Consider the following 17576-nt stretch of genomic DNA (forward strand, 5'->3'; position numbering starts at 1 on the left):
TCCCTGGGGGTGTGTACAGCCAGATCCCCTGGGCTCCTTCCCTCGTCCCACCACTGTTGAGCTGCTCGTCCACACACCCCAGTGTCCTTACTCTCCCAAGGCAGAGCTCGCTCTTAGGGTTGTGACCAGGGTGGGATTCTCCCGCAATGCAGCTGGTAATTAACTTGACCAGTGTCCTGAGCATGACTTGTACCTTAAGGCCTCTTCGATAGAGAAGGTGCCAGCTGTGGTTGGTGACCCGGCATCAGGAGGATTGGCACAGCCAAAGCTGGGCAGGTCATCCACCCTGGGCCATGCCCTCTTCTTGCCCTTGAACCTGGGAACGGCAGGCCCACCAGTGCCTTCTCCCTGAGCACCCTGCATGCACCCTCTTCTCTCCAGCGTAACCCACCCCACCCCTCGTCCCCTATCCTCTCTCTCTCTTTTGGCCAGGATGAAGCGGGCACAGTTTGGGCCCCATGACTGGCTGTCCTTACCAGTGCCGCCAGGACCCAGCTGGCTGCTAGTGGACACTCTGGAGCCTGAGACAGCGTACCAGTTCAGTGTCCTGGCCCAGAACAAGCTGGGAACCAGCGCCTTCAGTGAGGTGGTCACTGTGAGCACTTTAGGTAAGGGCCTGGGGTGGGATGTTGGGAGTGGGGGTCATAGAGGTGGTGGGGGCGGTGGCCCAGGCAGCCAGCAGTTGGTCTCCTGTGTGCCGGGCACCTTGTGGAGTGCTCCACAGAGCTGTGCCGTCCGATCTCCCCGTGAGGATTTGTCGTGGCCTCTTTGGTTTGCTGGTCCCACATCAGAGCACTGTTGGCCGAGTTCCTGTTGCTTTTTTGGTTGGAAGAAAGACACTTAGAATTTTCTCTTTCCTTGTGAGGCCATGTTTGCCACTTCTGTGGCTTTCAGGGGAGATTGGGCATTCTCCCTCCTTGGCATCGCCTGCTAGCTCTGTCCTTTGACCCCAGCCCCATTGGGTGGTAGGCATGCGGCTGCCTCCCACCAGGGAATCTTCTAGGCCATGGCCGCTCCACCTTCCTGGAGGCCGCCTCATACTCCTCCCCGCCTGGCCACAGTTGTGTTTGCTCTGCTCTGGAGCCAGAGAAAGGGCCGCTGTCAACAGGCTTTTCCCAGGTGGTGTGGGTGGCGCGGCTCCAGCCCTGTTTCCAGAATCCACTCCTGAGCTGCTGCCAAGGTGGGCAGTGGGCTGGGATGCTCATCCCCAGTCCTTGGCACCTCTGTGGGGCCTTGTATTGACCCCCAAACTCTGGCCAAGAAGGGAATGGGGAGAGCGACTGCTGTGCTTTGAGAAAGAAGATATTCCTAGCTCCCTGGAAGAGCGCAGGAGATGCTTTGATGACATCTAATTATTCCTCCTTCCTTGCAGCTCCCATTTTTCTTCCCTTTTGTGGTACATGATTCTCTCATTATATTCTTTAGAAGTACTCTGAAGACAGAACCCTGAAGTCCTGGGCCACTGGGCCCAGACACCACTTCCCTCTGGGCCCTGATGTGCGTGCACAGCTGCGTGGGAGTGCGATGGCCACTCTGGGTCTTGCTGATGTGCTGTGGTTCTTCTCCCTCCCTTGCTGCAGCATTCCCTATTACAACTCCAGAACCCCTGGTGCTGGTCACCCCACCGAGGTGCCTCATAGCCAATCGGACTCAGCAGGGTGTGCTCCTGTCCTGGCTTCCGCCTGCCAACCACAGTTTTCCCATTGACCGCTACGTCATGGAGTTCCGCGTTGGGGAGCACTGGGAGATGCTGGATGACGCCATCCCGGGCACTGATGGAGAGTTCTTTGCCAAGGATCTGTCACAGGTGAGGGCTTTGCTCTTCCTTGGTGCTGCTTCCCAAATCCTGGAAGTGACAAGACTCCAGAGCCACCGGAAGCTTTGAGTGACCAACTTTGGCTGTGTGAGGCCACCCACATACTGTACCTCCTTACCACCGGTCCTGGATTCTCCCAGATTCACTACCAAGGCCTGGACTCAGACCATGGCTGCTGAGGTTTCACAGGCTTTGGGCCAGCTCCGGGACAGCAGGGACCTGTGTCCTGTTGAGGGTCCCAGCACTGACACAAGCTGGGCAGGGCAGGCTGTGAGGCCAGCAAGCGTCATCAGAGCACTGACTCCAGCCCCTTGCAGAGCTTCACCTGGGGTGGGCAGAGAAGTTCCTGGAAGAATTCTCTTCTAGGTTTCTCCAGGGAAGGACCCCTCCTCCAATAATTTAGAGTCCCTGGAAGAAAGTGCATTATCTGTTTTTCCAATAGCCCTGTTAATCTTCCATATCTAGCTGGGGAGAGGAAGCAGCTGGTTTCGTAAGACACAGACAATCTCATCTGTCCTTCTGTCTTCCTTCCTGGACCCTCGTTTATTAACAGTGGTTGCTAGAGTCAGCTCACAGTGGCCCTGGAGAGCCTACTGCACATCTCTTCCCCACGCTTTTGATAACCTCACGTTCGTTTCTTGAAGTCAGCTGTCGTGACGGTGTTTGCACCACAGCAGTTGGCTAGTGCGGTCATCACTTAGCAGATACTTAGCAGTCCTCCTGGGCTTTGGGTGCCCTGCCCTTTGCAAGGCTCTGTGCAGGAGGAGTGTTTGTGGGGGCAGTGGTCATCTCAGGCCCCTCGGCTGACTGGGTGTTGTCCCTGGGGCTGTAGGACACATGGTACGAGTTCCGGGTTCTGGCCGTCATGCAGGATTTGATCAGCGAGCCCAGCAACATCGCCGGCGTCTCCAGCACAGGTATTTTGGGTTGAGGGTGAGCTGCATGGAAGTTGTTTTGTGAAATAGCTACTCCAGGAGGAGAGGCTGGATTGGAAACTAAGGAGGTGTGTCGTTGCAACTGTGCGATTTGTAGCCTTTCTTAAGCCCACCAAACCCGTGTTTCCATGATGCGTGGTATTTCGTGACGCTTAGAAGCTGAGTTTCTGATGCTTCTATAAGATAGCCACAGGAAGAAATTCAACTAATCTTCTCATTCTGGTAGTCAGAAAGGACTTGACTGAAGTGCTCTTCGCTGTACATTTTCAGTTTCCTGGTGGGGGAGGGTCTGTGAATCAGAGGAAACACCAGGTCAGCCAGTGTTTATTGAATGCGTGTGATAGACTTCTTTATAATTATGTGGGTTTTATTTGGAAAATTATTGTTTGGTGTTGTTTTCCTCCTTTCCTTCCTCTCTCTAGATTTTTAAGGCTAAATAAAGCCAACTCCCTAGCATTTTCTCCATTTATCTTTCTTTTTCTTGGCCCTCGTCCCATTTCTACACATCTTCTCTCCAGCTATATAGTTCCTAAGACATAGCAGGGTCCCCCCCCCCCCAGTGAAGGGGTATCCTTGGTATGGGAAGAGGCTCTTGCCTATAAGCAAGTGATGGCATCATTTCCTTGGGCACCACTCACCCAGAGACCCTTGGGACCAGGTGGTGGTGACCTTGTCTGAGGAGCCCATGCAGCAGGACTTGTGTGGGGAGGTGCTGGTGTGGGCACACTGTGGGAGGGCGTGCTGGAGCAGCACGGCTGCAGGGGCCGGTGTGCAGTGGGATTTCTGCTTCATACATTCGGCATTAGGCACCAACGGGCTTTTAAAAAAAAACACAGTTGTGTCCTATAGGTAGAAGAACCCAGCGTCCTTCTTGACTTCTCTCTGGGGAGAAGACTCAGAGATGGAGGAACTGGGATGAGGGCTTGCAGCCAAGGCTGGAGCTGAAGAAGGGTGTTGTGTGGACTCACCCCAGACCGTTCTGTGCTTAGTAGCTCTATGCTGGCTCCTGGCAAGAAACGTGCCTCGTCAGACCATCCCACGCCAGGGAAGGAGGAGGCAGCAGCCTCAGCATTCCCTGTATTAAGTCCCCCATTTCCAAAGGCTGCTGCATTCATTTTCCACTCAGACAATCAGCATAATTTGGATTATTTTTATCCGTTATTACTATCGATGCAGCAATGAATTCTGGCCAAATACATTACAATCTATCGATTTTGCCTTTGCTGAACCTAAGCAGTGGCACTTACCGCTATAACTTTCTATAAGATGGTAGTCTGGGTTCTAGTCTTGGTTCTCTCATAACGAGCTCTGTAGCCTTGGGCAGGAAAGGAGGATGCTCAGCTCTTTGCTGTGAAACGAGAGATTTGGATCCATCTCTGCCATCCCTGCCAGCCCGAGGGTCCTTCTGTGCCTGAGATGCATGCCTGTGCTAGAAGGGGTTAAACACATTTGGATCTGAATTTTGTAGTAATAATCCCTCTTCCTGCTGTAGTATTTTATCCTCAAGTTGCCTTCACACCTGGCTCTCCTTTTGTAGAGACAGCATGGTGTGAGGCAGGAAATCCAGACTGGGAGCAGGCTGCTGCATTCTGGTTTGAGCACTGATGGTAATGTCCACATAAGCAGGCCTCTCCCACTCAGTGGATCAGAGCTCTTTCATTCAGAGGACGAGAGCACTGTGTGTGCTCTGTCTAGCTCAAGGGGTTAAATGAGAAGTGCGGATAACGTGCATGAAGGTACTTTGCAGAAGGTAACACCCTAGCTAAGTATAGATTACTCTTGAAGTCATTATCCCCACGGGTGTTTCCTTCTTTACACACTCCGTAGAGACTGACTTCTGTAGACTCTCTTCTCTTCTTCCTGAGCCATCCAAACCTCTTCAGTGCTAGAGTTCAGCATGGAGCCTTAGCCTTGATACTATCTGTTCTACAAAGGCAGGGCAAAACGCTGGGGGACTGAAGGTCGGAGCAGGTGACGACCCGGGGAAGGATGGGCTCATGAATGCTCCCCACCCTCCCTGCAGACATCTTCCCGCAGCCGGACCTGACCGAGGAGGGGCTGGCGCGGCCTGTGCTGGCGGGAATCGTAGCTACCATCTGCTTCTTGGCAGCTGCCATCCTGTTCAGCACCCTGGCCGCCTGCTTTGTCAACAAGCAGCGCAAGCGTAAGCTCAAGCGCAAGAAAGGTGGGTGTCTGTCCCCTTCCCTCGCTCTCCTGGCCCGGTTTCAAATGCTCCCCATCAAGAGAGATGGACCATTTTTAGCATGGCCCCCCTTGGAAATAGGGACATTGAGATCTTGTGGGTGGAGCTGCCCGTGAGACTTGATTTGAGAGTGGGGTGAAGAAGCAGGGGTGGTGGGGAGAGGCTGCTGGGGCCCAAGCTAGCACGAAGGCAGGGGCCGAAAATGCCCACCGTGAGTAGCCCCTTCCCTGTGTGGCGGTGCTCTGGCCCCGTCAGCCCCTGCAGATGAGTGTGCTGCCTGGTTGCTGGCTTGGCCTCAGCAGCCTCTCCCCTTCTCTTTCCTTCCAGACCCTCCGCTCTCCATCACCCACTGCAGGAAGAGCCTGGAGTCTCCGTAAGTGTCTCTGATCCTGGGAGAACTGTGCTGTTCATGGCAGGGGGTGTGTGCGTAGACGGCTTGCTTTGCCCAGCCCCATCTCAGTGTCTCCAAGTCATTTCCTCCTGACTGGCCTGTGTGTTAATTGTAAGTTGTCCACAGTGGTAGAGGGAGTGGCAGTGTAGATGATCCAAATTAGCTGGTAATCAGTCTCTCTTCAGACTTGGAATGTATTTCTCTACTGTTTTCCCACCTAGCAGATTTGCCTCCTTAATATGTATTGCTTAAGTTGATATTAAAGTGAGCTTGCTTGTCTTGAACAGCTGGGAAATGAAGCTGGAGGTGTGCTTAGAGCACACCAGAGAAGGGGCAGGCCAGCACAAAAGTGGAGAGGGGGGTGTTCATTGGAAAGATGGATGACGGGGGGCCAGGCGCGGCGGCTCACACCTGTAATCCCGGCGCTTTGGGAGGCTGAGTCAGGAGGATTGCTTGAGGCCAGGAGTTCAAGACCAGCCTGGGCAACGTAGCAAGACCCCGTCTTTAAAAAAAAAAAAAAAGAAGGATGCTCATCCAGACAGTGGAGAGTTGGCCAAATCATTTCACACCACGATACAAAGCCAGTTTTCTTTAGCATGAGGATCCTGGGTGCTGGGTGGTTGCCAAGAGAGGGAAAGGAAGTCCTGGCCAGCAGACTCCCCCGCCTCATCCCCTCCCGGCTCTCGCTCCTCCCTGCAGCTTGTCCTCTGGCAAGGTGAGCCCCGAGAGCATCCGCACGCTCCGGGCGCCGTCAGAGTCCTCGGATGACCAGGGCCAGCCCGCAGCCAAGAGGATGCTGAGCCCCACCCGCGAGAAGGAGCTGTCGCTGTACAAGAAGACCAAGCGGGCCATTAGCAGCAAGAAATACAGTGTGGCCAAAGCAGAGGCTGAGGCGGAGGCGACCACACCCATTGAGCTCATCAGCCGGGGCCCTGATGGCCGCTTCGTGATGGACCCTGCCGAGATGGAGCCCTCGCTGAAGACCAGGCGCATCGAGGGCTTCCCTTTTGCCGAGGAGACAGACATGTACCCCGAGTTCCGCCAGTCGGACGAGGAGAACGAGGACCCCCTGGTGCCCACGTCTGTGGCCGCCCTGAAGTCCCAGCTCACACCTCTGTCATCCAGCCAGGAGTCTTACCTGCCACCACCAGCATACAGCCCTCGGTTCCAGCCCCGCGGGCTGGAGGGTCCCGGTGGCCTGGAAGGTCGGCTCCAGGCCACAGGCCAGGCCCGGCCCCCTGCCCCACGGCCCTTCCACCATGGCCAGTATTATGGGTACCTCAGCAGCAGCAGCCCTGGGGAGGTGGAGCCACCCCCATTCTACGTGCCAGAAGTGGGCAGCCCCCTCAGCTCCGCCATGTCGTCCCCACCCCTGCAAACCGAGGGGCCCTTTGGCCACCCCACCATCCCCGAGGAGAATGGAGAGAACGCATCTAACAGCACGCTGCCCTTGACTCAGACGCCTACAGGAGGGCGCTCCCCTGAGCCCTGGGGCCGGCCAGAATTCCCCTTTGGGGGACTGGAGACCCCAGCAATGATGTTCCCCCACCAGCTGCCGCCCTGTGATGTGCCCGAGAGTCTGCAGCCCAAGGCCGGCCTCACCCGAGGACTGCCCCCCACCTCCTTGCAGGTGCCCGCGGCCTACCCGGGCATCCTGTCTCTGGAGGCACCGAAGGCTTGGGCAGGCAAGTCGCCTGGCAGGGGCCCTGTCCCAGCGCCCCCCGCTGCCAAGTGGCAGGACAGACCTATGCAACCTCTGGTAAGCCAAGGGCAGCTGCGACATACAAGCCAAGGCATGGGCATACCCGTGCTGCCTTACCCCGAGCCGGCTGAGCCGGGGGCGCACGGCGGCCCCAGCACATTTGGCCTGGACACCCGGTGGTATGAGCCCCAGCCCCGGCCCCGGCCCAGCCCCCGGCAGGCCAGGCGCGCCGAGCCCAGTTTACATCAAGTGGTGCTACAGCCTTCCAGGCTCTCACCTCTGACCCAAAGCCCCCTCAGCTCCCGCACCGGCTCCCCTGAGCTCGCCGCCCGCGCCCGGCCTCGCCCAGGCCTCCTGCAGCAGGCAGAGATGTCAGAGATCACCCTGCAGCCGCCGGCTGCAGTCAGCTTCTCTCGCAAGTCCACGCCGTCCACGGGCTCCCCCTCCCAGAGCAGCCGCAGCGGGAGTCCCAGCTACCGTCCCGCCATGGGCTTCACCACACTGGCCACAGGCTACCCTTCCCCTCCACCCGGCCCCGCCCCTGCGGGGCCTGGGGACAGCTTGGACGTGTTTGGACAGACGCCTTCCCCTCGAAGGATGGGGGAGGAATTGCTCCGACCAGAGCCCCCACCTCCCACGTTACCTACTTCAGGGTGAGTGCGCCGCCTCTTCTGCCACCCACACCTGGTCAACTTCCTTCCCCACCCGCCTCGCCCTGCCCTCCACCCCGTCCATCCGCCCGGCGACAGGGCTTGTGTGGACATGCTGCACCAGCATCCCTCGGGAGAGGAGTTCTGGCCGCCGCGGCACTGGCAGGGTGCAGTCGCTGGGGTGGAGCGGGCTCACCTGCTCAGGTGTCCTGCCGGGAGCATGAGGCATCTTCTCCAGCAAGCCCTGAGCTCTCAGCGGGCCCACCACCTACCGGGGAGCAGCGGATCACAGCGAGTGGCCTTGTAAGGGTGGCCCCAGTCCCTCTTGGATTGATGGCTCTTCGTGTCCCTGTGGTCCTGGCATCGGGCAGTGGCCTTGGGGGTTGCCAACACACACCTCGTGTCTAGCCTCCTTTTCTTCCCTGGCCCCTCCTCCTTGCTAAGCAGGACCCCAAAGCCTGACTTCTCCGGACCACCAGGCCAGGGGCCTCCTGTTCCCAAACTCCTGACCCTTAGCAGCCCTAGTGAGCGCCGGACTCCAGCCCCCTCCTCAGCTTCTCCTGGAGGCCCAGAGAAAAGTGTCAGGCCTTGTGACCGCGTGCAGGACACGTCCCCCATCCCCACCCGTATACCTCACAGGAAGCTGCAGAGAGACAGACAGACAAGCTCCCGTGATCAGCCGGCCTGAGAGCACTCTCTAAACTGTAGCAGCTGGTATTCCAGGTACCAGAGCCTGGACGCCTGTCTGTGCCTCTTCTTCTCTCATCCTTCTCCCCTACCCTCCCTTCCTCCTTCCCCTGCCCGTCCTTCCTTCAGTCTTTCTTTCTGCCTATCTTCCTTCCTCTCCATCGTCTTTGGGTTGACCCGACTTGCTCAGAAGAGCCGGCCACGCCTCTGTAGTGCCCCTGGATACCCCGTTCCCCGCCCTCTTCTCTCTCTTTCTCTCTCTGGCTCCGTCCTTTGGTCTCTCTTCTTGATGTAGCCGCCTGTGGAGGGAGCAGAGAGTTCCAGAGGAGGCTGGCCTGGTGGTAGGCAGGATGGGAGGTGGTCGAGGAGGAGGGAGCCCAGCGCCCTCCCCCTGCCCCGTCCCCCACCCTCCCTGGTACCTGGAAGTACAAGGTCACCTCCCACCCCAGCCCCATGGTGGGCTGCTCCGGGGCTGGTGAAGGGGTGCGGGGCTTAGGGCGCAGGGAGGTGGAGGAGCCGCAGCCGCCGCCTCTGTGTGCGCGGGAGGTGCCGCGGCAGCCCTGTCTCTGTGCTTTGTGCGCGCTCAGCTCATCTGCTTCCTTCCATCGTGTCTGGGTCTCCGTCTCTCTCCTCCTCCCTCCCCCATGCTCCGGCCTCGCCTGTCCGGTGCCCGCTGTGCCCCCCCCTGCTTCCCTCTGGGTGTGCGTGGGCGGTGCCCCCCGGCCGGTGTTGATAACTGCTTTGTTTCTGATTGATCTCAGCTATCTGGGCAGTGTTGTCGAGACAAGCCTCTCCTCAGCTCAATAGGTAAGGGAGCTCCTCGGCTGGGCGGGCGGGGGCGGGCAGGCGGACGGGGCTTCGGCCGGGCCATTGCTTCCTGGACAGGGGATCCAAACCATGTCCCCTCACCGCCCCGTGGGGTGGCCGCTGCCGCTCCTCGATCCCCACGGCTTCTGGGTTCCCCACATCGAGCCATGCTCGGCACCGCCTAGCTGCAGCTTCTGCCCCCCACCCCATTCCCGGCCTCTCTAGAGCCCCCTGCGGCTCTCCTCAGTCCGACGCCATGCCAGCCTGCTGCCAGTACACCCAGGGCCTCCCACAGAAGCCCTGGGGCCCTGCATGCACCCCAAAGGAGCCCAGAATGCCCGAGATCTGCTTTGCATCTCTGCACCGTTGGGGACCTCTCTGTGGCCCCTCTGGTATCCAGGGAGAGCCCCCCACCCCCATTTTCCCAGCAGCTCCAGGCATAGCATCTCTTCCCCTGGGGCAGCTGGCCCCTCACCAGCTCCTTGGGATCTTCGTGGTATGTTGGAGGAGCACAAGGTTGGGGGTGAACCCCACTTCTTACCTGCCAGTGGGGTCCTCCAGGGTCAGGTCCCTGCAGTCCTGCAGGGCTTTGTAGGGAAATGCGCTCCCCTGTGCTCCTTGCCTTCTGCAGCCCAACCTTGGTAGTCACAGGACTGAAATGTGACCTCGTGCTTGGGTCCATGTTGCTTTCAAGATCCCTGTTATAACCTTGCCAACAACCTCCCTCGGTCGCACTGTAGGGAAAGGGCCTTAGGAGGACCTCCCCAAAGGGAGGCTTCCTCTGGGCAGACAGGCATTGAGCTGGCAAGAAGTAAAACCCCCAGGGACCAGCACTGTGTCCCTCCCTCTGCCCCTGAAGTTGACCTCTCCTTGAGTGTCCTTCCAGGTGGAAGCCAAAGGAATGTGGGCATTCAGGGAGACTTTCAGTCCCTCATAGAGGCTCAGGGCCACCTGAAGCTCGCTCCTTCTCATAGTAGCCTAACAAGGCACTGCCTATCACCGTGGACCCCCCAGCCTGCGCCTGGGCACACGCAGTCAGGCATCAGGCACCTGCATGGGAGATGGCGAGCCTCCAGTCCGGTGGTTCTGGCTTCCCAGGCGAGAAGGAGACACATGCCTTCCCCACCTAGAGATGTCAAGGGAGGCTGATTTTCCTAACCAGGGATGTAATTCTCATTTAGTCCTAAGAGTGGCCTCTAGAAAGAGGACTGCCCTGACATTTTTTTATCGTCTGCAGCTGTAAAATTGTCAGCAGCCCATAGGCCCTGGAATTGCGGGCGAGGCTGTCTGGCACAGGGTGAGTGTGAGGGCTGTCAGGTAGTGTTTATGAGCTCACCTGCTCTGGGGCCCTCCTGCGGCCAGAGACCCACTGGTCCTCCACCTCCCCCGTCTCCCTCCATGTCCCAGCTGTGACTCCTCCACAGCCCCCGGAGGTGTGCGAGCCCTAGACCAGCTGTCACCCCAGCTCCTGGAAATTTCTAGACTCCACTCCCATGTATTACTTCCTTGCCCCTTCACTCAACTCCATTGACCCTCTCCTTTCCCAGTGTCCCCACTGTGCCAGATCCAAGAGAAGCCCGCTCTCCTTTCACTGCTGTGGCAAACCCAGAAACCAGGGGCAGCGATGAGGGACCATCGTTTCTCTCCCGGGCCTGGCCAGCATCCCCAGCCTAGGAGAAGGAGACCCTCCCCATCCTGAGTCAGCCCCTCGGTGCTGGGCTCTCCTGCCTGCTGGGAGCCTCCCCGGTACGGCTGCTGGGCCCTGGGGAGACGCAGGCTCTGTTCAGATGCTGTCTCCATGCTGCACCTTTGCATGTGTGCCCTCTCGGTCTTGCTTGGAGAAGTTGTGACAGCTCTTGTCCACGTGCGTTCTTGCTGTTTCTTTTCCTTTCAGTTCCTCTCCTGTTCCTTTGGGCCATACCTGTAGTTGTTTCCCTGCCTTTCCTCTTTTCTCTCTCCCTTTTTCCTCCTCTTCCCAACTCCCTTCTCAGCATGGGGAGTTGTATTGTGTGGACCTCTCCTTTCTGTGGACTGCGGGGAGGCCGAGCCAATTCTTAGCCCCCATCTGAGCCTAGTGATGCCCTGTCCTCACCTCTCCTTCCACTCCCTTTCCCATTCAGGCTGACTGTCAGCGCAGGGAGGCAGGTGGGTCTGGAGCATGGAGTGGCCCCTTTCCTGGGTCAGCCTTAGGAAGGGGCCCCTTTGGAAACAAGCCTCTGCCGGGTTCTGAGGCAGAGCACCGGTCTGAGCCTGGCCCTCCAGAAGGGTTCCGTCTTGTGGTCAGCGGGGTGGGTTCAGGCCTCCAGGCTCTTGCAGTGGGCCCACCCTTTCCCTGACTATGGCCCATGTGTGAGTGGCTTTCCCCTGTCTCCATCAGGGTATAATCAGGCAAGTGGTATTTGCTCTCAGGTGATTAGAAGAGGAGGAAAATGCCTGTCAAGCCACTGCTTCGGCCTGTTGGCCAGGGGACACCTGAACAGGGTCATGATGGTCAGTTCCTGGGCGCTGAGCTAAAGAAATGTGCAGGGCGTTTGACTTTCCCTGTCCTAAGGCTTGCCTCCACTTTGACCTGGGTGCATCTTTCCTCAGCTCTTCTGGGTAAGCTGAGAGCTAAGCAAGTAAGACCTCCTGGGCTACCTGGTCATGATTTGGGTTTTATATGGATTTTTTGAAAAGAGAAAGAGTATTGGCTGGGTGTGGTGGCTCATTCCTGTAATTCTAGCACTTTGGGAAACCAAGGAGGGCAGGTCTCTTGAGCCCAGGAGTTTGAGACCAGCCTGGGTAACAGTGAAGCCCTGTCTCTACTAAAAAATACAAAAAAAAAAAAAAAAAAAAAAAAAGCTGGGGATGGTGGCACATTCCTGTAGTCCCAGCTACTTGGGGGCTGAGGTGGGAAGATCATCTGAGCTGGGGTGGTCGAGGCAGCAGTGAGCTGAGATTGCACCACTCACTCCAGCCTGGGAAACAGAACCCCTGTCTAAAAAAAAAAAAAAAAAAAAAACAGAGAGAGAGAGAAGTAAGTTCCAGGCAATTGTTGGTAGTTCTGAACTGCAAAAAACACCTGCGTGCTGATGCTTTGAGGCCCTCATCTTTCAGTAATCCCTGACTTCCTGGAAGAAGGGGCGTCCCAGGGTTCAAAGCATTCCTGCATGCCTTAGAACAGTGTAGGCTGACTGGGAAAAGAGCTGTGACCTCAGATCCTTGGAGAGCCCAGGACTGGCTTCTGGTGTCATGGGGTTATCTACAGATCAAACTTAGGTTTCCCTGACAGCTGAATTCCAGGGAGAGAATGGAGTTGCTTCACTCAAGCTTCCTCTCTGAGACATTGATACCAAGAGCTCCGTGACTGAAGGGCCCCAGGTGGGGCTGGCATTGGCAGCAGACATGGTCACCCTTCCTAAAACAGGGAGGTGATTCCATTGCACAGTGCTTTACATGCTGTTGGTAAAGTCTGTTAGATCACGTTCTATGCGTCTTTTCTGTACCATGTGCCAAAAATAGACTCATTTTGCCTGCCCCGCTTCCTCCCTCTCGTTCTGCCAGACACTTGCTTTAGTTTTTTCCTCCTGCATTGGGCGAGGGTCTTGGTGTGTCCAGAGCCGCCTTCTGTCCTGTGGCCATGCTTGGGTGCTGAGCCCAGAGCTAAACAGGTGGACAGCAGGTGTCCTGGAAGGGCTGGAACTTGACTGTTTCTCAAAGGAAAATCGGCTGCTTCTGGTCACTGAATCATTAATGTTTGGGAATTTTTGCCTGAAGATATAACTTAAGCAGGCTCCTCTCCAGCCCTGGTCTGTCCTACTGGGGCTGTTCCACTGAAGCAGAGAACGTTAGTGCTAGCCTCAAGTACATTGCAAGGCAGATCTATTTCTCCAGTGTGGTGGGGACGCCATGCCTTTCTTCTTTGTAGCTGCTCTATCTGTGTTCATTGGGAAGACGTTGGAAGGGCAGTTGAGAGGTGAGCCTAATGTTGAGAGTCCCACGGTGACTGGGTTATTGGACAGGTTGTTTACCTCGCTAAACTTCAGTGTCTCCATCTGCAAAATGGGGGCATTGTAGTATTTACCTCTTAGGTTTGCTGTAGCGATTATTGTACAAGATTATTGTAGGCAATTATTGTACAGCACGTAGGACAGTGCCTGCCATGGTAAGTGGTAAATCAATGCTAGATGGTAAACATGACAACGCTGAGAAGATGTTGATTCTAACTATCATATCACCCCTGGAAGTTTCACCCAGCTTAAAGAATTCCTAACAGTTTTCAGGGCACCCTCTACCAGTTTCTCTCGTGCCCCAGCGGTCGCCCTGGATGACATTGGAGAGCACTGTTCTTGCTGTCCTGCGCCTCCCTGACCACACGCTGCTCACGCTGTGTGGTTCTTCTGAAGAGGCTGGCCAGGAGACGGAGATTGGCTGAACAGGTGGATTCACATTGACTTTCCTTCTAGGCAGCATGAAGAAGCCTCAGTCGAGGATGAGAAGGGGTGAAGATGTGCTGTCCGCACCGGGAAGGTGTGCTCCCTCCCGCCTGGGCACTGCCTCCTTTGCCTGTCTTCCCACTTCCTTCCCAGCTGCTGCTGCACTGTAGGATCTCTCTGGGTAGATGGGCATGTTGGGCCACTTCTTCACGAGAGGGCTGTGTGTGCACCTAAGGGACCCTGTGTGGCCTTTTTAGCTCTGCTGCCAGGGGATGTGGAAAGTCAACAGGTTGACCCTGACCTGAACTTTGAGGGAGCCTTTTGAAACTTTATGGACTAAAGGACTATGATGACATTCCCCAAGGAAGATGGAATCACTGCATTGCCAGTGAATGCAGGAAACCCCAGAGACCAGAGGTTTAAATGCAATTAGTCTGTAAGTCTCCTCTTCCCGCCTCGCTGCCAAGATATTTGATGTTGGGGAGAAGGGGGACCCTCTAACAATTTTGTTTTTAACCTCAGACCGCTTGCTGACCTTCGTGGACTTCATTTGCCCTCCCAGCATTGTCTGTCCTACCTCCTTTAATCAGGATTTTCCAAAACCTGATTGCAGTGGAGCTAGGGGTGGAGTTGTGGGGTCCAGGAGAAGAAGAGTGAGGCACGTCCATCCGCCATGGCCCCAGAGTGCCCCTGCTTCTCTAGTCACATGGTAATGCCAGCGCTGATGGGAAGACAGGGTGACCCATCTCTCTCTCTTTCCCCTTCATTCCTCAGGCTCCCAGCTGGGTTACTTTGAGAAGGAATGGTACTGAGAACATGTCTCCTAGGTTTTCTTCTTTTATGACTCTTTAAAGATTCTCTCCAGTACGCACCGAAGGTCACAGACTTCCCCTTCTCTCAGCTCTCTTGGCTCCCTTGCCTACCTGAGCTGCTCCCGGGCTGTGGCCAGACTGTGGACCCTGTCCTAACTGTGCAGTTGATCCACCAGGCAACTGACAATCAGGATGGAGGAAGAGAGGCCAGTACACATGGTCTTCTGTTCCAACAGAAGACCTCGTTTCTCTGCCGAATCTTAAAATACAGAGGTTCACCACGTGCTTGTTGCAGACGGCGAGGGCTCTGGGAGCCTGCCAGATTTGGTTGCTCTGCTGTCACCTCCTGCTACTCCCTCCTGTTCTCTTACATGGCTGAGGAGAGCTGAGCCTAGTCCGCAGGGTTGAGGAGACACTGCTCTGAGAGTGTTGGTGTGTGACAGGTGTTCGTTGCTGTGAGCTGCCGCTGTTCTGTGGGAATCTTGCGGCTGAGGAGAAGAAACTGGCAAGGCTGGGCTTTTTGCAGGCTGTCTCACTGGGGGTTGGGTTTCTCACTTAGCGCCCCCTTTTCTGGAGATGGAGGACGGTTCACTGGGAGGGGGGCTGCTTGTCCTCCTGCTCTAATTTGCCCTTTTACCTTCCGTTCAAAGGTCTTGATTGTGGTGATTTCTAGGAACTCCAGACGCTGAGTCTACTTGTGTCTCTGACACTGAATGCATCCCAGCTTGGGTTACATGAGAAGGGGCTTACTATTAAAGTCTCCCTCTCTCCCTTTGCTGGGGTCTTCTGGTTGCTCTGCAGGTGGGTTCCCATCTGAGGTGGGCCATTCCCCTGGAGCTTTCTGCTGGGTTTTCTTCTTTCCAGGAGCAATAGAAAGGCGAGTGTCATGGAGCCATCGTGGGCACCTCGGGCTCTGTAGGACTGGACTCTTTCCTTCTATGGGTCAGCTACTCGGCTTTCTTCCAGCCCCTCTTCCAAAGCCTCACACATCCAGGAGCTGACCTGTGCCTCTTCTGGTTATGCTTTCCAGAACACTTCCACCTGCACCCGGGAACGCTGCTGCACCTGAGAGGCTGGAGGCTCTGAAATACCAACGGATAAAGAAGCCCAAAAAGTCATCCAAGGGCTCTTCGAAGTCAAAGAAACGATCCGGTAAAATGATGGGCAGAGGCCCGCCCCACCCCCCAACCTCGCCTTGCCGTTGTCAGGGGGGTTATTGGGCTTAGGGTCCCAACTTGGGCTTTTTCTAGAATTGAATCCACAAGCGTCTCTTGTTCTTTATTTCCTTTTTAACACTGTTTTTCAAGCAATACACAAACATAATTTGCATATACAAAATGAGAGAGATAAGGGGAATATCTCTGATTGCCCTCCCAATTTGTTTGCTCTCACCTGGAGAACTGTCACTTTCAGGGTGTGTGTCTTCAGAACCTTTTCTGTGCCTATAGCTTCAGAAAAATGTGTCCTATTGTTTTAGCGTGTTTTCAAACAACACAAATAGTGCAGATACAGTTTTCCACTCTGCAGTTCACCCTGCACGTAACTCTGTCTCCTTACTTCCTTGCCCTCTACCATTTCAGGCCTTCTAGGGAACACAGGCATGATGTGACTCCACTTGGAGCTCAGGGTACATTGCAGGCTGGGCCCAGCCTCTGCAGGGTGGCTACACTCTTCTCAGTGAGATGGAGTGAAGCCTCCTTACCCCACAGAGAGGGTGTCTCTATCGAAGTATGTCCAATGTGTATCCAACAGGGATAGGTAGCTTCTGAGTGCAAGATGAATTTAGCCCTCTTTAAGAATAGAAAATTCCTTAATATTTGTTACAAACATCCTCTTTTCCTGAATGGTTTTAGGAGTGTTGTGGCAGGCTGTCAAGGGAGAATACTGAACACTTTCTTTGCATATCTTTGATAACTGTTGTACAGGAGCCATCTTTATAGACAGGACTATGGGAGAGTGTTATACAGAAACTGAAAGCCTCATGAATCTCTGGGAGACAGTGATAGCCTTTGGCTGGTGCTAGTATCCTTTCAGTTTATAGATGGAAGTATTGAGGTAGAGAAAGAGAAAATGACGTTTTTAGGGCTTGGGTTAGAAATTCGAACTCAAAGCTGCATTTTCAACCCATTTAAGCCCATTAACTCATTTATGACTCATCAACATATATTTTATATATAACTTATGTATTTCTTTATTGCAAAAAAAAAAAAAAGTCACATCAGAGGTCTGCCTTCTCACTTATTTTGATGGCAGTGGTCCTGTTACCAGGTCTATGTCGGCATCTCCCAAATGTCTGCCTTTAGCCCAGGTCCCTTCCCTGAGGTCATGGCTCATATTTCCAGTTGCCAGTTGGACATGCGCTTGGGTGTTTCATATGCCTTGAAGTCTAAAGTAGAGTTATTGGTCAGCCTCTCCAGGCCTGCTTCTCCTCAGCTGTTCCTCAGTTTAGTGACTAGCACTGGTACCTACTGGGGTGTGAGGCCCCTTCATCCCAGACTCTTCCTTGCCTTCACATCTTATGTCCAGTCCACTAGGTAAGGCCTGTTAGTTCAGCCTTTGCAACACATCCTGAATCTGGCCACTTTGTTGTCTCTGTTGCTAACTCTGTGTTCCGAGTCACTGTCTGTCCCGCCTTGACGACCGCAGTACCTTGCAGCTAGTGCTGCGGCCGCAGCTTTGTACCTTGCACCGCAGATTCCACACACAGCCACCAGAGTGAGCCGTAGGGCATGTACCAGCATCCTCTCTTTTAGTCATGAGGACACATGTGTAGGTGTGTGCACGAGCACGCACACACACGCTTCTTATTAAAACCTTCCAGAAGTTTCCCATCATAACCAGAACAGATTTCAAGCTCCTAGATGCCCTACCTGTCTTTCTTGCCTCACTCTTCTCCAAATGAGGTGACCTCCCTTCTGTATCGGGGACACGCCACATTTACCCTTAACTTGGGGCTTGCACACATACTGTTTCTTCTGGTGGGAATAATTTTCCTTCACATCTGTGGAAGGCTCATAAGACTTCTCTTAAGACTCAACTCAAATGTTAACCCTTTAAGGAGCAGGAGTAGTGCCTTAGTTGACCCTATTTTATCTTTGTAGTTTTTTCAGTAACTGCAAATTTTATTTCTGTATTTTAAAAATCTTGAAAGTTTGTCT

General features: G+C 55.1%; 1 protein-coding gene and 1 long non-coding RNA gene across 10 annotated transcripts in view; one reads left to right on the top strand and one right to left on the bottom strand.

The window, feature by feature from the left end:
- IGSF9B (immunoglobulin superfamily member 9B) overlaps positions 1 to 17576 on the top strand; it is a 50742-nt gene that overhangs the window by 27272 nt on the left and 5894 nt on the right. For 6 of the 9 annotated variants that reach the window (XM_032284936.1, XM_032284937.1, XM_032284934.1 and 3 more), the window contains 7 exons: positions 433 to 608; positions 1581 to 1807; positions 2649 to 2733; positions 4775 to 4936; positions 5282 to 5327; positions 6045 to 7700; positions 15449 to 15570. In XM_032284936.1, the coding sequence (XP_032140827.1) occupies positions 433 to 608; positions 1581 to 1807; positions 2649 to 2733; positions 4775 to 4936; positions 5282 to 5327; positions 6045 to 7700; positions 15449 to 15570 (2474 nt within the window). The other 3 variants (XR_004270783.1, XM_032284939.1, XM_032284938.1) reach the window with 3 other exon arrangements.
- The window catches only part of LOC116556016, a 14779-nt gene continuing 13056 nt past the window's right edge, over positions 15854 to 17576 (bottom strand). The window contains exon 3 of the long non-coding RNA XR_004270784.1: positions 15854 to 15866. This is a non-coding gene — a long non-coding RNA (uncharacterized LOC116556016). The remainder of the gene's footprint in view (positions 15867 to 17576) is intronic.

Source organism: Sapajus apella, unplaced genomic scaffold (genome assembly GCF_009761245.1).
Source record: "Sapajus apella isolate SASKATOON/1434 unplaced genomic scaffold, GSC_monkey_1.0 scaffold16, whole genome shotgun sequence".
NCBI classification, from domain to species: Eukaryota; Metazoa; Chordata; class Mammalia; order Primates; family Cebidae; genus Sapajus; species Sapajus apella.